This window comes from Vipera ursinii (assembly GCF_947247035.1).
Source record: "Vipera ursinii genome assembly, chromosome: 9".
Lineage (NCBI taxonomy): Eukaryota > Metazoa > Chordata > Lepidosauria > Squamata > Viperidae > Vipera > Vipera ursinii.
Window position 1 is genome coordinate 17589094 of NC_139523.1, and position 21087 is coordinate 17610180.

Genomic DNA, 21087 nt, shown 5'->3' on the forward strand with positions numbered 1-21087 from the left:
TCATATTTTTGGATAGCCACTTCCCAGGCCAACATCCTTACCTCACTTTTTTTTTTTTAAAGTACTCTGACTTCAGAAAGTTGGTGAGTTTACAACTTGCACCGAGAATTCTCCCTCCCCACGCATGCCCCAACGTTTTAGCATCTTGTATTCTCTCATTTGCAAACTCGCTGGCTGCATGTCTTATTTTATAATTTGAATTTTGAAGGGTTGCCAAGTTTCAGTCTCTTTCCAGATAAAGAATCGTAGAAAGGAAAAACAAGGTCACTCTTGAATTCGTAAAGCCAACTCTGCAGGCGAGGACATTGCTTACCTGATTGCAGCTTTCTCAGGTACAGTAAGATATCTACTACATTTTTTATTTATAGTATCATAATCAGTTCCTTGTGTAACACATATAGCGGTATCCAAAGGTGAGGGAAGCAAGGATGATTTGCAAAGATAGAAAGCTATAGGTTATAATGAATGGTGTTGGAATAATTAGATTTAGCTATCTATCTTCTTCTTTGTTCTCTCATGTCATTAACTGACACAGTTTTGCTGCTCCTTATGCCAGTGTTTCTTAACCGTGACAACTTGAAGATGGGTGGCCTTCAACTCCCAGAATTCCCCACACAGCATGACGTCTACCCATCTTCAAGTTGTCATGATTGAGAAATACTGACTTTTGTCTTTTCTGTGTGAGTATAACATCGTGTACCTTGTCGATCAGAAGGTCGGCAGTTTGGCGGGTCGAATCCCGAGTGCCGCGTAACAGAGTGAGCGCCTGTTACTCGTCCCAGCTTCTGCCCACCTAGCAGTTCGAAAGCACGTAAAAATGCAAGTAGAAAAATAGGGACCACTCAGGTGGGAAGGTAACAGCGTTCCGTGCGCCTTTGGCGTCTGGTCATGCCGGCCACATGACCACGGAGACGTCCTCGGACAAGCGCTGGCTCTTTGGCTATGAAACGGAGATGAGCACCGGCCCCTAGAGTCGGAAACGACTAGCACGCATGTGCGGGGGAACCTTTACCTTTTTTATGAATACATATGCCAAGGAATTACCACAGAGACATCTACAAAGATTTAACATGTAAATATACAAACTGCAAACCTACTGGTTGCCTTTGTTTTTTTGCCCATACTTTATTGACCACCCAATTGCCATGTTTTTTTTCTTATCTGATTCACTCTAAGTGGCAAGAAAATGACACAGCTGCCACCGTTTAATCCTGTTTTACGCTGCAACCATGGATGTTTTCCCAGTGTGATGCATTCCAGATGCGATACATCTATCTAACACTTGGTATTTCTAGCCGGTGTGATCTTTGGTTTTCCAAGCTGGAAATTACAGGCCTCACCTAACTGAAAAGCACAGATCCCAGTCCCTTTCCCAGTTGGTTCCTATGTAGCCTGCTTGTTATCTGCTTCCCAAATTCTTTCCTTTTCCCCCCCATCTTTTCATATGACCATCCCAAACAAGAAGACGGAATGCCTTTCTCAGTGGGATGGTGCCACAGTTGTACACTTACGTGTCGCCATCTTCATCCTGCTGTAAAAGGTGAGATAGATCTATATTCTGGATCTGTGCCCGAGCTTGTGTCATTTCCCCTGGATCTACATCCACAGATAAGTCTGCATAACAACCAGGAAGGAGGAAAGAAGCATTGTTTTGTTCCTGTCCCAGCCAGGAGTTCGCTGAGCTTGGATAAAGATGGACAGCTTCAGTGGCAACCTTCTGGGTGGAAATAAAAAAAAAAAGGTAAACAGGTATTGGAGTGAAGCTGTTCTAAAGATGGGTGGTTCTCCCTTCTCTATCTCTGCCCGTGATCCTTGCTAACCTTTTATGCCTAAGGCAGGATTAGAACTCACAAATGAGGGCAAATATATATGTCCCAGGATAATGTTGCAGGATCCAATCTGGGTTGGTCACCGGGACCAGAGGTTTGCTCTTCCTAGCTTTTGGACTCATGCTGGAGCCTATCTTTTTAGCATTAGACCTAGATTGGATTCTGCAGATTGGATCCTGCAGGATTAGAACCCACAAGCCCCTGGTTTGTAGGCCAGCACCTTAACTATGATGCCAAGCTGGCTCTTTAGATGGGTGGTTCTCCTTTCCCTACTTCTGCCCATGATCCCTGATAACCGTTCCGTCTTTACCAAATGATGGCCCAAGGTTACTGAGATCCTCCACACAAAATAGCTACATGTAATGAATATAATAAGGATGCAATCTCCCATCACTCTCGCTCATTGTAAGAAACAATTGTGCTTGGGGTTGTAGTTGTAGGTGAAATTTCTCCAAAGAGCTCTTCAGTAACGAGACCCAGGCACTATCTTGCATGGAAGCACAAATTGTTTATTATGGTACTGAAAGCATCTGAGGCTAAAGTGGGTGAAGATGCAACTCTTCTACATAAAGGTAAAGCTGTCTTGCCCTGGCTGACTCACCCTGGTCAACTCAATGCAGCCAACTCGCTATGGTATAATTCAACCTGGGATAACTCAAGACAGGGACAAGTGAATTATAGTGGGTTTTGTCTTGCTTTAGGATTGAACCTTTAACCTAAAGCAAGACAAGGCCCTCTGCAATTCATTTGTCCCTCTCTTGAATTGTCCTGCATTGAATTGCCCTGTGGCAAGTTGTCCCAAGTTGGCCATGGCAAATTGAGTTGGCCAGGACAAGTTGGCCGCAACAAGTTGTCCTAGACCAGGGGGAGGCAACCTTGGCTCTTTTATGACTTGTGGGCTTCAACTCCCAGAATTCCTGAGCCAGCCATGCTGAGGGGAAAGGGAGAGGTTTCCAAGCTGAGCCATGCTGGCTCAGGAATTCTGGGAGTTGAAGTCCACGAGTCATAAAAGAGCCAAGGTTGCCTACCCCTGTCCTAGACCCAGTTACCATCATGGGTCTTGTCTTAAACTGGCCTTAGATACCAGATCCTATGCCTGCTGCTAATATCTTCTAGAACTGCTATCTTCATGGAATGCCTTTTTGTTCTCTCAGTGTATCTTCTAGTCTTATCAGCCTCCCTTTGCCTTCTAAATATTTCGCGACTGATTCCATAGGCTTTTTTTTTCCTCGCAAGTTGCCGGGTGGGTATTGAGGAAAGGGAATGGATGCTTTGCTCGGTTTTACTTGTCCAAACCAGCACCATATTTTCTCCTACGTACGGTAGCTCAACTCATCTGGATAGCATCTGGATAGGGAAAGTGAGCCCAGACTTATCTACTTCGAAAATACATCTAGGCATTTTTTTCTTTTTTCTTTTTTTTAAAAAAAAATAACATACTGCTTTCTCATTGTCTTTTCCAAAGAAAAGATGTGAATTGCACTTTGGAGAGGCTACTGGCATGCTTTGAAGAGTTCACATCTGCATGCAATTCTCAGGATTCCCTTTTGAGAAGCAAGTGGCTTTTAGCAGCCAGCTTGAGACAGTAGTATGGATCCACTGCTAAATATACCTCAGGGAGCTCATTCTATCCCACTTCCATCTCTGCTCATCTCACCTCGTAATTTACTGCTGATGTTATCTTGGAAGTATACACTTCCTCGGGACCTCCAGGACCTACGGTTCCATAAATATTGGTTTCCAAGGGAGGGCAGGGGCTCATCACATCATACTGGCTCCCCTGAGGCTGGAGATGGAAATCGTTGCCAGGGTCCACACACGGGTAGTGAAAATCTGGAGAGAAAGCTCCTTGGCTGGAGGCATCTGGTTGCCAGGCAGGAAAGGCAGCAACTGGATACTGAGCAGATGTAGTCTGTCCTAGAGTAGAAACCCCTTTTTCTATTGTTCCATGGGGCTCTAAGAAAAGAGATTTGGGAACATTCCCATCAGTGAATGAAGTTGATTTCTTCGGAGAAGCAGAAAATGCTTAGATCACTGTACTCAGGTCTACATTTATGACGTTAGTAACCTGCTGGAACTCTCTTAAGTGTGAAAAATGGTCATACTTGGCTAGCTGGCTAAGTATCTTTCTCCTGTGTATATTTAATCTGGACACATCTAGTGTCATTATTGTTTTCAGTTTTTTCAATTGTAATATATTTTTTGAATTGTCAGCCGCCCAGAGTCTTTGACTAAGATGGGCAGCTATAGAATTTGAATACCTACATAAATAAAGTCTTAAGTCTACCTTACAGGGCTGTGGCAAGGTAAAAATGTGATAGGGGAAAGCCTCTTTGGGTCAATTTGCACCCTTGAAGGAAATGCTAGTAAATATATGATAGTTAATCAATAATCCAAAGTAAAGACCTAATGAAACTTTGAATAATGAACCTATTTGAATAATGAACCTTGCCCCGTAAACGAGTAATACAAGATAATCCCTGTATTTTTATTTATTTAATTTATTTATTTAATCCCTGTATAGCTTTATTGGGATTTTAAACAAGAAATATAAAAACTAATAGAAGAAACTAATATTTAGAAGGAAGGAAAGAAGGAAGGAAAAATAAAGCCAGAAGTGCAGGAAAAAAGTATAACTTCTGATTTTCTTTTACAGCAGTTATAAGTAGAAATTAACTTCTTACTTGATGGTTACAGCACGGCTTTCACTTTTCCTATAATCTATTTTTTAATCATCCAAACCATACATCAAAAGTTCATTTTTTCCCCCTGTTTCATGCACAAGGTCTATAAGGGTTTTCCAGTCAGCGTTAGACTTAGTGTTTTTTCTTTGATCGAAGATGTCAATTTGGCCAATGACCTCAGTGTGTTTGATAGACAAGCGCAGGATTTACAAACATGAGGCTGAGATAGCTTTCCCCAATAAAGGATAATTAGTTTAACAGTCAGAACTGTGGTAACCACCAGAGACAATCTTGTTATTGTCTTCCAGCTGAAAAATCCCCCCTAGCAAAGCATCCATCTCCACTTTTGAAGTTAGACGTGGCAACATCTGCCTAGGGCCCTTAACAGTCTAACCAGAACTTAAGAGGGTAGAACTTGGTCCTTAGTCCTCTCTGAGTTTGGTTGTTTTCTTGCAGATGTTTCATTACCCAAACAAGATAACATTATCAGGGCTAGCAATGCAAAAACAACCAAGCTGGACCCCCTCATTTCAACCCTGAGCTACAAATATTCTCCTTTTATCCTCCATTCTCTACCTCTGCCCATGATCCCTGCTAACCTTTTATGCCTAAAGTAGGATTAGAACTCCCCTGGTTTTTAGCCCAGCACCTTAACCACTCCCAAAGGTGCTTTTTCAGGAGGCAACTGGATTTTCTTGTTTTTCTTTGAAGATGTTTCGCTTCTCATCCAAGAAGCTTCTTCAGCAATGACTGGATGGTGGGAAATGGAAGGATTTATATTCCTTGCAGACAGCTGGTCATTTGCATTCTTTTAGAGAGTCGTTGAGGCCGCTTGGAGGTTTACCTGCGTCCTCGGGGTCACCTGAGCAGTGCAAATGTGTGTGCAGCCTTCTTGGCTGCAGGATGTTTTCTGCCTTGGGTCCCTTCACAGTTGAAGACAGGTGCAGGCTGTTGGGGATGAGTTTGTGTTGTCTGCCTCTCAAACTGAAGCACAAATGGTTCCTGTAGTCTGCAATGTTTTCTGGAAATCCGTTCATACTCCTGCACCATTCAAAGGGTGTTCATCCCAAAATGCATAGCTAAATGTCTATGGAGATTCTCAATCATCCAGGTCATGGTTATCCCAAAGGTGCTTTTTCAAGAGGCAAAAACACCTTTGGGGCAAGCATGACCTGGATGACTGAGAATCTCCATAGACATCTTAACCACTCTACCAAACTGAGATCCCCAGTCAGCATGAGGATTATGGAAAATTCTGGCAGTTGAAGGGCACCCAAGCCCACATTCAGCAAGCCTTGCTGAAATAATATCCTAACCTTACTGTTTTGTCCTAAAGTGGGCGAGAAAACTAGACTGACTTGGAATACATTCCAAGAATGTAGTTTCTTAAACAGGGGAAAGTACAGGTAGTCCTTGACTCAAACCACAACTGAGCCCCAAATTTCTGTGGCTAAGCGGGTTTTGCCCCATTCCATGGCTTTTCTGCCACGATTGTGAAGCAAATCACTCCCATTGTTAAGTGAATCATGCAGTCGTTATGTGAATCTGTGTTCCCTGATTGACTTTGCTTGTAGAAAGCTAGCTGGGAAGGTCACAAAAAGGGATCATATGGCCCTGGGACAATGCAACTGTCATTGCTGGTGATGACCTATAAGGTGCTGGTGATGACCTATAAAGCCCCTAATGGCGAGGGTCCGGGATATTTGAGGGAACACCTGCTGCCGGCATCAAGTTCCCTTCGTCCAGTGCGCTCGCAGAGGGAGGGTCTTCTCAGGGTGCCGCCGGTTAAAGACTGCCGGCGGGTAACGCCCAGGGGGAGGGCCTTCTCAGTGGGCGCGCCTGCCCTGTGGAACCAGCTGCCTGCGGAGCTTAGGACTGCCCCCAACCTCCGTTCATTCCGCCGGGACCTGAAGACCTGGCTCTTCGAGCTCTCTGGCCCAGGCTGAGAATATTTTTAATTTTAATTTTAACTGGGTTTTAATTTTCTCAGGGTTCTATTTAATCTCTTTTAATTTGTTTTAATGTTTGTATTGACTGTTTTTTAAATGCCCTGTAAACCGCCCTGAGTCCTTCAGGAAAGGGCGGTATATAAATCTAAATAAAATAAAATAAAAAAATAAATAAATCCTTGCTGGTTGCCAAGCTCCCGTATTTTGATCAAATGACCATGGGGATGCTGCAACAGTCATTAGTGTGAAAAACCAGTCATAAGTCACTTTTTTCCGTGCCACTGTAACTTTGAATGGTCACTGAACAAATGGCTGTGAGTTGAGGATTACCTGTAGTGACAATGCAGCTTTGAGAATTGGGCAATAATTCTGTAACAGTTAAGAACCCAGAAATTGATTAGATAGATTAAATATATCGAGACTGAGAGATAAAAGATAGATAAAGAGTTAAATCTGAAACTGCTTGGAAGTTTATTAAGTGACCTAAGCCCCAAACAAAGGATTCTTGCTGCAATCTAAGTGGAAAGCCTTAAGTACCTCAAATGCTTTCCATAATCTGTTAACTTCCAGATGCACTGGAAAATCTCTGCTTCATTAGAATTGCTGGAGTTGTAAGATGCCAGCTGGAGGGTACCATGTTTAGAAAAGCTGATGGAAAGCTAAATTCACAAGAGCATTTGTGACAGAGATAAGCCAGTGCTTTTTTGTAAAAGAAAAAGGTGCCGGAACTCACACATGTCATACAACCCGCCTTGCCTACCCTACAAGGTTCCATCCAAAAAAGGTGCCGGAACTCCATTCTGGGTGTTCTATGAGAAAAAAAGCCCTGGATAAAACAATTACATTCCCAGATGTCTGAGTCTACTCACCTGGCCAGCTGGCTTCTAAAGCTCCTGGAGGGATCTGAAATGGGAATAGAAAAAAGAAAGAGAGAGGAAAGGAATGAATCTGAGACAGGCAATAAGACCAGGTTGGATCAACCATCTCTGATCAAATGCATTTGAGGAACAAGAAGAATGAAGGACCAAATAGATCACAAAGATTCCACAAAGAACCTAGAAAGAAACTGAATTGTGTCGGTGAAGACTCTCAGGCAAAGGTGTCTGATGGGGGAATGGGACAACTCACCGCGGCCAACTTGCCATGGCCAACTCATCGTGGTCAACTTGCCATGGCCAATTTGCTACAATCAACTCGCCCATGGGACAATTCACCACAGGACAACCTGCTGCGGGACAATTCAACAATTCAATTGAATTATTTAAAAGAGTTAAACATTATTTTAATTTTTGTCATTCGTATTTCATTTTGGCGCCCTTTCTTTAATGATTCTATTCCACTTTTTCTTTGATATTCGTGTTACTCGTGTCCTGTGGTGAGTTGGCCATGGTGAGTTGGCAGGCGATGTTGTCTGAAGGCTGAATCAAAATCCGACCGGCTGCCATGATTCAACCTTCAAACCACCTTATGCTGCAGAGAAGGGTGTGGCTCTCCACATGTATAAGGGTGTCCAGCTTGATTCAGCAGGTGACTCACCAGGGGTCCAGAGCTGTGGCTTAGGGCAGCTTGTTGTTGTCGTCGTTGCTCCAGTAACTTCCGCACAGTCTGAGGGGGTGGCCCTTTGCAGCCTGTAAGTAGACAGAGAGAATCAGAGTATTAGAAATGGGGTATGTGTGGGGAACCATCCATAATCTTCCCTTGAGATAGATAGTCTTCTGGGCAACTGCCCCAATATCGGTCTGTCCAGTGGTGGGATTCAGCCATTTTGCTCCACTTCGGCAGAACCGGTAGCTAATTTTTTGTTGCCCAGGCCCAGAATGGACTTCTGGAAGCGGCATCCGCACAGAGAACCGATTGTTCACATATCTGAATCCCACCAATGAGTCTATCTGTTTGGGAGTAGTCTTAGGGTGAAGTTTTCCTACAAACAAACGTCTATGGGGATTCTCAGTCATCCCGGTCGCGATTGTCCCATAGGTGCTTTTTCAAGAGACAACCGAACTTCCTTGTTTTTTCTTTGAAGACATTTCACTTCTCATCCAAGAAGCTTCTTCAGCTCAGACCTACAAACAAACGTGCGGAAAGGCTTGATACTCTTCTTTGCTCTTCAAGAAGTTTGGAAAAGAAGCTTCTCTCCACAGCGGTACAACTCGACTTACAACTTTCATTTAGTGACTGTTCGAAGTTACAACGGCACTGAAAAAGTACATGTTGTACTTTGATAATAATGGTTCATTCATTCATTATGACCATTTTTTCACACTTATGATCGTTGCAGCATCTCCATTCGGATGCTTGGCAACTGACTCATACTTATGACGGTTGCTGTGTCCCGTGTTGACCTTTTGACAAGCCAAGTCAACGGGGAAGCCAGATCCACTTAGTAACCTTGTTATTAACTTAACAACTGTAGTGATTCAGTCGTAGCGCCTTAACCATTACTTTTATTGAAAATGTTAACAACCCTAGTAAGAACTAATACAAACCAAAATAGAATGTATCTTTTGTCAAATAAAAGAAAAAGCTAAGGTTACAGAGAGAAAAATGTAGAAGAAAATTTGAGGAAAAAGTAAAAAAAAAATACAAAGCAGAGGCTTGCAATCTTCTTCCCAGCAGTTATAGGTACAATCATGTTTTAACCCTTCTCTAAAGTTACATCATAGCGCTCGTCTTTCTATAATCTATAATCTCATCTGTAATGTATCCTGTTTAATCATCAAAACTATAAATTGTGAGTTCACATTTTTTTCTTTCTTACATAAACAACCCATAAGGGGTTTTCAATCGCTGATAAAAGTTATCTTTTCGCTAATCAGACCAGTCCATGTAGCCATTTCAGCAAGTTCTGTCATCCTCGCCAACCATTCCTCTCTTGCAGCTATTGCCAAATTGTTTCCATCATCGTGCATACCATAACCTTGCTTGCAGGTATCACATTTAAAAACAGTATTCCACATCTCTTTTCTAGCTGTTTCGATCCCAGGAGGAAAAGTTATGGTTTCAATTGAATGTTAATCTTTAAAATCCTCTGAATCACTCTATGTGTTTAAGCCTTCAGCAAAAGATGCTTTAAGACTTCCGTGCTTCCAGCCCTTGAAAAATGGTATCATCAGCATGTTTGAGGCTGCTGAGGTCGCTCCTAGCAATTTAAATTCCGTTCCGATTGCTTTTATTCCAACCTTTCTCATGATATATTCTGCAGATTAGTAAAAACAAGCAGCGTGACCATGTACAATGTTAGGTATGCTCCATTCCCAATTTAGAACCATTTAATTGTTCCAATATTCTGTTCTATTTCTTCCTGGTTCTTCGTACCAATTCTTCAATAGACAGATTAAATAGCCTGATACTCCTATGTTTTTGAGGGCTGTACACCATTCACTGTGGTGTTGTACACAATCAAAAGTCAATGAAGCATGAAAATAATTTTTGGATTTTTTTTGTCCTTTCCATTAGCCATCAAATGATAGCAATATGATTTTAATTGCCCCAACCACTTGGCAATCCATGTGTATAGCTGGTGATTCTCCTTCCAAATATTGTTTGAATGTTTCATATGCTGCCCATTTCTTACACCCCACTTATTATTGCCATGCACACAATGTTTCTCCAAAAGGAGAGAACACGAAGGGGCAATCCTACCGGATATAGGACTCAATTCCATTTGAGGTTAATGACATTAAGGGAATTAACATGGATGCATTTGTTTGCCCAGGCAGAACCTGAGATATTAGAAGTTTAATTCCTTCTTGGCTTGTCTGAACTGCTAACTGCATTTCAAGAAAGTTGATACTGGTGCTCTTGGGTGCTTCTTTGATGTGCAAAGGACATTTTTCCTACATCTTACTTTGCAAACAGCACTTTCTACAGGGAGCTTGGATCCATATGGAGAGAAGATACAGTTAACAGGAAAAGAGATAATGGTTATTTGGCTGCTTCACTCTCTTCTGTCAGAGGTAGCATCAAGGATGGGCTTTAGCTAACAGAATAACAAAGTTGGAAGGGACCTTGGAGGTCTTCTAGTCCAACCCCCTACCCAGGCAGGAAACCCTATACCAGGGGTAGGCAACCTCGGCTCTTTTATGACTCATGGACTTCAACTTCCAGAATTCCTCAGTCAGCCATGTTGACTGAAGAATTTTGGGAGTAGAAGTCCATGAGTCATAAAAGAGCCGAGGTTGCCTACCCCTGCCCTATACCATTTCAGACCAATGGCTGTCCAATCTCTTAAAAGCCTCCAGCGTTGGAGCATCCACCACTTCTGGAGGCAAGTTGTTCCATTGATAGGAAATTTCTCCTTAGTTCTTACGTTGGTTCTTTCCTTGATTAGTTTTCATCCCTTGCTTCTTCTACTGACTTCTGGTGCTTTGGAAAACAGGTTGACAACCCCCCCCACACTTCTTTGTGGCATCCACTTAGATACTGGAACACTGCTATCAGGTCACCCCTACTCATTCTTTTCATTAAACTAAAGGTAAAGGTAAAGGTTCCCCCGCACATGCGTGCTAGTTGTTTCCGACTCTAGGGGCCGGTGCTCATCTCCGTTTCAAAGCCGAAGAGCCAGCGCTTGTCCGAGGACGTCTCCGTGGTCATGTGGCCGGCATGACTAGACGCCAAAGGCGCACGGAACGCTGTTACTTTCCCACCGTAGTGGTCCCTATTTTTCTACTTGCATTTTTACGTGCTTTCGAACTGCTAGGTGGGCAGAAGCTGGGACGAGTAACAGGCGCTCACTCTGCTATGCGGCACTCGCGATTCAACCCGCCAAACTGCCGACCTTCTGATCGACAAGCTCAGCGTCCTAACCCACTGAGCCACCGCGTACATTAAACTAGACATACCCAATTCCCACAACCATTCTTTCTATGTTTTAGCCTCCAGTCCCCTAATTATCTTTGTTACTCTTCTCTGCACTCTTTCTAGAGTCTCAACAACTTTGTTATACCGGGGTGACCAAAACTGGATGCAGTATTCCTAGGGTGGCTATTTGTGGTCAAGCAAAGCAATCTCTTTTTTTCTCTTTATGATGAGGGCTATGCAGGTAGTCACAGAAGCAGAGAAAACGGACAGCGGAAAAAGACCTAGTGGTCCATCGGATCTGCCCTTTCAGTTTTTGTTTCTTGTTGCTAAACATCCTAATTTTAATCACGTGACCAGTGGGAGGCTGCAATGGTGATAAACGTGAAAAACAGTGGTAAGTCCCTTTTTCCCCCAGTGCCATTGTAACTTTGAACGGTCACTAAGCGAATTGTTGCAAGTTGAGGACTCCTTGTATTTGGTCTTTGGATGCCAATCTTGGAATTGCATTCAGAGTAGTGGACAAGACCAGGGCAAAGAAAGAAAAAAAGACAGTGGGATTTTACGCGCAGCTCATTTGAAAGCATATTAAATGAGTCAGATCCAGTAATGGTGATATTAAATTTATCTCTATGCGCTTAACCGTTCATTCCATATTAAATCCTAATTTCTCCATTATTAATTCCATCTTCATGATTTTATCATTGCCCTCTGGTGTCCCGTGATAAATTGCAGTCTGGCAGCTGGGGGCATCTCTGAGGTTTACCGGAGATGCAGGACCTCAAAATGTGTACTTTGGATTCTGAGAGAAGATTTAGGATAGTGTTTTTGAAACACTGCTGGCTGGGGAACTCTGGGAGTTGATGTCCACACAATTTAAAGCTACCACGTTTGAAAAAAACAAACACACCAATTTAGGGTGACGGTCAACAGAAGGGGGACTTCTGAATGAGCAGGACTGACTTACCCTATTTTGAAGGGAATGAATAATAGGTTTGAGTGTAGGGTGCAGAATCCATGGCTTACAGGCCGTAGTGGGCCACCTGCCTGGGCACTTTCTAGCAAATTTTCAAAGCCTCCTCCCAAAATGTAGTCAGGCAGAAACCTTACAGTCCTTTCGTTTGCATCTCTGGAGTGTTGAGATTCTTAAACAGTCAAGCAGTTGCTTTCGATCTTGCGTTCTTGCAATGCCTTACAGCATAATTTGAAACACCATCAACCCTCCCAGAAACCCTGAGATCTGGATACCACCCTCTTTGCAAAGCCTGGTGTGGCCTTTGAGCTGATAGGAGTCGTAAACGTCTTTCACTATTTCAAGCAGAGATCTTTCTACATCCAGTTTCTTCACTTCATCGTTTCCTACTGTCCCAAGACTGGGGTTTCGACATGGCTTGGGATTCATATTTATGTAGAGTTTGTCTGCCTGTTTATGGCGATTTATGGTATCTTTAAAACAGGAGCTTTAAGGACAATTCCAGCAGCAGAAGAGAAATGGTGGGGAACTCCAAGACATATCTGCAAGAACAAGCTGGGTCTCTCAGCCCCAAGCAATCCGCTCCACCTTGAAACTCTCGACTGATACCTCTTTGAGGCCCTTGCACACACTGACAAAAACAGCTGGTTTCCGCTTCTCAGACCTGCACCTGATTCTGCACCTGGAGGGTTCACCTTCTCTAAAAGCCCATAGGTGTCTCTTCTGAACGTGATCTTATCAGGTCTTTCTGAAGAGCCCTGGATCCACCATGCAAATGGCCAGGCTAAGAATCGGTAAAGCAGCAGCACCCTTCAGAAGACATCTCGGATCAAGTCGTAAAAGCCATGAAAAGTCCTGAACCAGCATTTATCCTCCCACCCCCACCCCCAGTTCAGATTTTTCCCTGCCCTTGTCAGACTTCAATTCTGTTGGCAGAGAAGAAAAATCACCTTACTCTTCATTCTGCTCATGAATCATGGTTGCCTTTGGTCTCATCCTCTGTAATGTTCCATCTCAGCACACACACACACACACACACACACAAGATGTTTTCCAAAGCAGGTGATAACAATCCCCCCTCCTCCTTCTTTGTTTTTCCTAAAAGCAGACCAGTGCACAGATAGGGAAAGGAGGGCAGATCAAGAATAGCAAACCAGCTCACAGGACAATGCTGTGGTTGCCTGGCTGCCTTAGCTAAATAACCCGGCAGACAGGGCATTGCTTCCGTGATGGAAGACATGACATCGCCTGGAGGAAGTGAGGTGGAAGAGAGACGTTCAGCCGTCGTCAGGCTTATCTCTCCACTTAAACAAACATTTCCGAAGCCACAACTTCAGGTTATTTCCGACTGCATGTGTTATGTAAGTCATTTCAAGAGTCAAGCAGAAGGAAAGAGTAGCACCTACTCAGCCAGATCCCCATACTAGCAAGGGGCTTGATGTAATGGGCAGAAGGAATAACCTTGAGGAACAGAAAGTAGTGCCCCAAGCAAGACAATGGTCAGATCAAAGAAATAGAAGTCCAGAGCAGAAATGTAGTTTAAGGGGCTGCCACAAAGATGGGGGGGGGGGGCAATCTATTCTCCAAAGCACCTGAAGGCAGGACAAGGAGCCATGGATGGAAACTCATCAAGGAGAGAAACAACCTAGAACTAAGGAACTAAGGCTCTTTGTTTCCTTCCCTTCAAAAAGCAAAGATGAGAAGGAAGCCAGGGCAGTGGATGACCCCCAACTTGCATTCAGTTTTGATCACCACAATATAAAAACGACCTAGAACTAAGGAGAAACCTCCTGACAGTGAGAACAATTAATCAGTGGAACGACTTGCCTCCAGAGGTTGTGGGTGCTCCAACACTGGAGATTTTTAAAGAAGAGACTGGACATACATTTTTCTGAAATGGTGTAGGGTTTCCTGCCTGAGCAGGGGGTTGGACTAGAAGACCTCCAAGGTCCCTTTCAACTCTATTATTCTGTTAAAAAGTGTCTCAGACATGACCATCTTTAGATCTCATGAGGTTAAAGGGAGAGAGGGGGAAACACATTCAGACTTGTGATATTCTGTTACTATAGCCTTCTAATAAAAGTATTCGCTTGCATGTCTTTGCTTTCCAGGTTTAATCCGTCTGACCCTTATATCCATTCCATGACGACCTGTGGCCTCAACAGGGCATGCCTCCTTTGGTTTAAATGCAAAGCCAGGCCCAATGGCAACTGGGATCTTTCCATCTTTAGCTGCTCAAAGGGCAGGGAAGAAGAAATTGGTTGAGATAGCAGGGGGAGAGAAGGGGGAGCAAGGGAAACAACAGCTGTAAATGTTATAAATGAATAGACAGACAAGCAGAAAAGGATGAAGTGGCAATAAAAAGAGGCAGTGCTGCTACATTCCCCCTTGCTTTGACAGGAGAAGGAGAAGGAGAAGGAGAAGGAGAAGGAGAAGGAGAAGGAGAAGGAGAAGGAGAAGGAGAAGGAGAAGGAGAAGGAGAAGGAGAAGGGAATGTAAAGATAACTTTGGAAGAGAACAATTGCTAAGGGACGTGAAACAAGAACTTGGTTCTGGGAAAATGGAAAGCATGAAAAAGACAACTCAAAATAGTCTTCCTCTTTGGTATAAGATGAAGAAACACTGACAGGCTTTTAAGGTTCTCCTATTATTTCCCAGAAGGGACGCGGTGGCTCAGTGGGTTAGGACGCTGAGCTTGTTGATCAGAAGGTCGGCAGTTTGGCGGGTCGAATCCCGAGTGCCGTGTAGCAGAGTGAGCGCCTGTTACTCATCCCAGCTTCTGCCAACCTAGCAGTTCGAAAGCACGTAAAAATGCAAGTAGAAAAATAGGGACCACTACGGTGGGAAGGTAACAGCGTTCCGTGCGCCTCTGGAATCTAGTCATGCCGGCCACATGACCACGGAGACGTCCTCGGACAAATGCTGGCTCTTCGGCTTTGAAACGGAGATGAGCACCGGCCCCTAAAGTCGGAAACGACTAGCACGCATGTGCGGGGGAACCTTTACCTTTACCTTTTTATTATTTCCCAGAATTCCTGGAGTCTTTGTGATGTCTGTTTCCTAACCAGGTCTACCAAAAATAAAATAAAATAAAATAAAATAAAATCCTTAGAATAACATCCCCCCCCACCTTGGCATCTTCCTGGGGCACTGAGGCTACACCTATCAGAAGGGGCAACATTTTCAGGCACAGTTCCTGCAATGTTTGCTTGAAATCTTAGAGAGCCACTCCTGGTGGTTTCAAGCCAACAAACTTTGATCATAATTAGATTTGTTCATAAGATGGTATACACCGTATGACCTTGGGGAGGGAGCAACCTGCATTAAAATCCCCCTTGATCATTATTAGTGTGAAAGCAAGCCTAGATGAACAGGCATCTAATAATCGCTTAGCCATTGGCGTCTTAAGACATGTGCCTCTCTACACAGCTGTAACTTTCACATCCTTGACAGTGACCCTTTTTTCACTAAACCTGTCTGCAAATTTCACACAGAGAAGACCCAGTATATCTCCGCCCCCCCAACACACCCCTAACCTACCAACACAGAAGAATGTAACCGGTTTCATTAGGCATTTCATTTCTTTGGTATACTCCTAGTTCCCTTCATGGATTACTGCCTTGTCGTGGCGAAGGGGCTTGCGTAATTCAATGAAGCTATGAGCTATGCCGTGCAGGGCCACCCAAGACGGACAGGTCATAGCAGAGAGTTCTGACAAAACGTGATCCACTGGAGAAGGAAATGGCAACCCACTCCAGTATCTTTGCCACGAAAACCCCATGGACAGCACCAAAAGGCAAAGATAGTAGAGGACAGGAAGGCCTGGAGGGACGTTCTCCATGGGGTCGCGATGGGTCGGACACGACTTCGCAGCTGACAACAACAAAGTTCCCTTAAAAAGCCAAGAAGCTGGCATACAACCCAGAATTAGTACCTAGAAAATGACATTACAGGCAGACCTTGTTTTACAACCGTTCTTTTAGTAACCACTTAAAGTTACAACGGCATTGAAAAAAGTGATATAACTGTTTTTCACACTTAACGATCGCAGCAGCATCCCCATGGTCATGCGATCAAAATTCAGACGCTTGGCAACTGACTCATATTTATGACAGTAGCAACATCCAGCAGGGTCATGTGATTACCTTTTGCGACTTTCTGAAAAGCAAAAATCCATGGGGAAGCCAGATTCATTTCACAACCGTGTTACTAACTTAACAACTACAGCGATTTGCTTAACAAGACTGGCAAGAAAGGTCATAAAATGGGCCAAATTCACTTAACTGTCTCACTTAGCAATGTGCAGTTTGGGCTCAATTGTGGTTGCAAGTCAAGGAATACTTGTACTCACAAACATAGGTGCAATATAGAAACAAATGTTAAAACCGCTTCAAACTAGAGTTGAAGGAATACCCTTTTGCAGTATTTCTCAACCTTGGAAACTTGAAGACGTGTGGACTTCAACTCCCAGAATTCCTCAGCTAGCTTTGCTTCTGGGAGTTGAAGTCCACCACCTCATCAAGCTGTCAAGGTTGAGAAACACTGCCCTTTGGGATTTTCCCTTGTCTGTATAAAACAAACTGTTGGGCCAGGAGAACATTTTATCCTCCTTGCAAGCAGAAAATCATCCTTGCAGAAGGATTTCAGCATTAGGGTCCTCCAACCTGCAGATCAACATGTTTACCCCCCTCCCCATTTCTTTAATCCACGTCTTTTTTTGTTTTTGTTTTTTGTGAGGCCCCATCCTTCCTACATCCTAGGCTGCATCTTACTCCTTTCTGGAGATCGCTGCAAGCTGGGAGCCATTGAGGGATAAATAAATAGCCAAATGGCAAGAAATCAAAGTGACATCTGAGCTAGAGTTACATTCCCGGTAATAACTTGCTGTAAATCATGCTGGGTGTGGAGGGCCATCATTCTTTTTCACTAATGTGTTCTGTGTGATACTGGAATTTGGAGTCATGAAGGAAATGAATTGGAAAGGTGGGGACAGATGCTCAGGAATATTTCATACAGGTGAGGATGAACATGGACGGGATGGCAAGTCTTCTGCAGACCCAGCCTTATGGACCCAGGGTTGTAGGAAAGCCTTAGTTGGTGCTTTACAGGTAGTCCTTGACTTACAACAATTCATTTAGTGACTGTTCAAAGTTATGACCATCTTTCACACTTATGACTATTGCAGCATCCCCATGGCCATGTGGTCAAAATTCAAACCTTTGGTAACTGACTCATATTTCTGATGGTTGCAGTATCCCAGGGTCATGTGATCCTCTTTTATGACCTTCTGGCAAAGCCAAGTCAATAGGGAAGCCAGATTCACTTAACAAACAACCATGTTGCTCACTTAACAACTGCAGAGATTCACTTAAGAACTGTGGCAAGAAAGATTGTAAAATGGGGGGAAATTTACTTAACAAAATGTTTCTGCTTAGCAACATAAATTTTGGTCTCCGTTGTGGCCATTAAGTCGAGGACTACCTGCCCCTTTCTTGCATCATTGGATTTGCTTCGTTCCCCCCCCCCCTTTTTTTTTCTTGCAAGGGGGAAAGTTCAACCACAATTCCATGATTTTTATCGTTCTTACAAGGCATCCTTCAAACCGTGCCCAGGCTCCAATGTCTGACTCTGCTCAAAAGCTAAATGTTCGCCAGGGATTTTAGGAATCTGGTCTGTTGGAATTCTAAATTGGGGAGGGGAGGGGAGGGGGGACCCCTGGCCCTGCTAGCTGAGAATGATGGGGATGGTAGTCCAATTCACCAGGAAGACACCTGGAGGGAGAGGGCTGCATCCGAAAGACATTTGTTTGGTTCTGTTTTCAGCAGGGGGTTAAAGTCTTTCAGTTTGAAAGAGCCGCAGAAGCCAGAGGACTTTTTAATGCTGTAAATGTCATGAGGGTAAGTAAAAATAAAGCAGTCCTGAGGCTCCTAAAAGACCAGATCATTTTAAGACTCCTTAAAGCAGTGTTTTTCAACCCTGGCAGCTTGAAGATGTACGGACTTCAAGTCCCAGAATTCCCCAGCCAACATATTAAAGGACATCCCTCCTATGCTGGCTGGGGAATTTGGGGAGCTGAAGTCCACACATATTTGAGCTGCCAAGTTTGAGAACGTTGCCTAAAGGCTTATTTCCAATCTCCTTTAATTTTCTCTCCATTTTTTTTTTGCTCAATAAAGTCAAGGGACAAATAAAGGGTTACAAAAATCACAAATGTTTTCACCCCTTTTGGGACGCTAATTTAACTGATGAGCTTTGCTGCCTGGGATGAAAAGCAGCCACCTCTGTGATCATTTCAAGTGCTGGGCCACACTTTCCATGGGTAGAGCTCGAGGCAACTGTCCTCATTATCCTCTAAAGCACCCTAGAAAATCAGTCAGTTATAGCTATATATTTTATACATATAAAAAAGGCTGTTGTAATTTTACAGAGGGTGCTTTGTTGCTCATGGAAAAACAGGTTAGAAACATTTTAGCTAAATAACAGGGATGGCTCAGTGGAAGATGCTCCTTGTTCAGAGACAGAGTAGCTAAGTGGATAGTCCTTGACTTACAACCGCTTGTTTAGTGGCCATTTGAAGTTACAACAGAACGGAAAAAAGCAACTTATGGCTGCTCTTTGTACTTACGACCCCTGCAGCATCCACACCACCAGGTGATCCAAATCCAGGCACTTGGCCAAAGGAATGTACTTACAACGGTTGTGGTTGTGGTATCTCAGGGTTATGAGATCACCCTTTGTGACCTTCTCAGCCGGCTTCCAACAAGCAAAGTCAATGGGGGATGCCGGCTTCACTTAGTGACTGTGTGGTTCACTTAACAACCATGGCAAGACAGGTTGCAAAAAGGGGGCACAGCTCACTTAAGCAACTGCCTCGCTTAGTAAGGGATGTTCTGCTCCCAATTAGGGTCCTAAGCATAGGACTACCCGGTTCTGTGCAGTAATTGACAGTTCCTGGAATCCACTTGATTGAATCAAGAAGGATCGACTGAGCCCAGCTCAACAGGCCCTTGGCTTTGTCAGCCAAGAACGAACCTTTCTCTAGTTTCAAACTTCCGGAGGAGATCAAAGAGGATCTCCTAAGACAGAGGTCCCCAACCTTTTGGACACCAGGGACCGGTTCCGTGGAGAGTTTTTTCCGTAGACCAGAGGGGGTGGGGGTGGTTTTGCGTGCTGCCTGCATCCCATGGATGTGCGGCCCGGTTGCTGGCATGCCACGGCCCGGAGGGTTGGGGACCCTTGTCCTAAGACATTGTCTCAATAGACCTCACGGCTGTAATGTATTGGGCCTTTCACTTGAACTATCTGTGTGGTGGCTGGCTGCCCAGACATGAAGTCTCCAGGACAATCATTGGTTGGCTCTGGGGCGGGAATAGGTTCCTTTAAACCTATTGGCCGCCGCCTAGTGGCCAACCGTATAAGTAGCTGCTTTGAAGTCTCTGTTCTCAGTTCTGTTCCTGTGACTACAATAAAGCAATGTTCATTCTTGAACCCTCCCGGCTAGCCTCCTGCTTTCAAGAAACCCACTACACAACAACAGCTGTCACAGGGACCATCCCATCGGGAGATGCGCTCCTTCCAGTATTTGACGAACGCTTCCGGAAGTAGAAGTGGAGAAGCATCTCCGCCCTTGAGCCGATTTCATGAAAGAGCATCGCAAGTGTGTTAATCTTCCTGGGGTGGGGTGGGGGAAGGAGGCAGAGTCTGAACATCACAGCCCATCAAATTAGATCTCCTAAAAGAGGATTCAGTCACTTAAGGAGGATAAGACAAGCTGAGCTCAGGAACCTACAATCCCTCCCAGCTGGCGGAGAGGGGTTAAGTTAGACCAGCGTTTCCCAACCTTAGGAACTTGAAGATGCGTGGACTTCAACTCCCAGAATTCCCCAGCCAGCTATGCTGGCTGGGGAATTCTGGGAGTTGAAGTCCACGCATCTTCAAGTTCCTAAGGTTGGGAAACGCTGAGTTAGACAAGTCTTATAAAACCAACCGTAGTTTGCAGGAAGCGCCTGGTGCTTCCCCCCCCACTTCCCCTCCCCAACCCCCTTCCTTCCCCCCCCCCCCCGCCCAAGGTTAGGAATCACACGGAAATCACCGGCCGGCTGTCTGCAAAGCCCCTCGCGTGGGCCGCGACAACCGTCCCCGGAGATGCAGGGTTGCCCCTAAGAGCAACTCGGGGCATTCCTGGGCAAGCCGTCGGGTGGGGATTCCGGTTAGCCAGCAAGGCGTAACCGCCAGGGAAACGCCGGTTGGCTCCGTGCCTTGGCCTCTCGTCCGACACGGAGGGTGCACACACACACACACACACACACACACACACCCCTCGACAGCCCTCTGAGACGCGAGCCAGACCAAGCGTGGCCCGCCCACGCCGCGCGTAGCAGGGAATCCCCAACGACGCGTCACTGGGAAACCCCCTCGGACATTTCCTGGCTTGAGGGGAGCTTTGCCAAACTTTGGACCTCGCCAGAGTTAGGATCTTGGGGTGGGTGTGGGGGTGGGTGGGAAAGGGTGTAAGGGGTGGGGTGAGGATAACCCTCTCCTTTTGCCCCCCCCACCCCCAGCCCTTCCCAATCACTGGTTCCCCCTAGAGGTCTCTGAAGGTTCTCAGTCATCCAGATCGTGGTTGTCTGAAAGGTATTTTTTTTTCAAAAGGGGGAAAAAAAGTTTCAAAAGGTGTTTTTTTTTCTTTTTCCAAGGGGAGAAAAACATACTCCACCTTCGAATGAACCTCGGGACAATCTCTGCTTTCACCTCACCTCCTCCACACTCCCCCCACCCCAGGTCCTTTTTCAGTATCTCGTCCTGTCCTAAAAATGGCCAACTGATCAAGAAATAAAAGAGGAAATGCTCCTGTG

At 44.7% G+C, this 21087-nt stretch overlaps 1 protein-coding gene across 1 annotated transcript in view; it reads right to left on the reverse strand.

Annotated features, from left to right (window-relative positions):
• The window catches only part of NFKBID (NFKB inhibitor delta), a gene marked incomplete at its 3' end in the record, with an annotated part of 28779 nt that overhangs the window by 5624 nt on the left and 2068 nt on the right, over nt 1–21087 (reverse strand). Inside the window, exons 2-5 of the mRNA XM_083369590.1 lie at nt 7999–8090; nt 7332–7365; nt 3487–3785; nt 1512–1717 (exon numbers count right to left, since the gene is read on the reverse strand). Of these exons, the coding sequence (XP_083225716.1) occupies nt 1512–1717; nt 3487–3785; nt 7332–7365; nt 7999–8090 (631 nt within the window). The remainder of the gene's footprint in view (nt 1–1511; nt 1718–3486; nt 3786–7331; nt 7366–7998; nt 8091–21087) is intronic.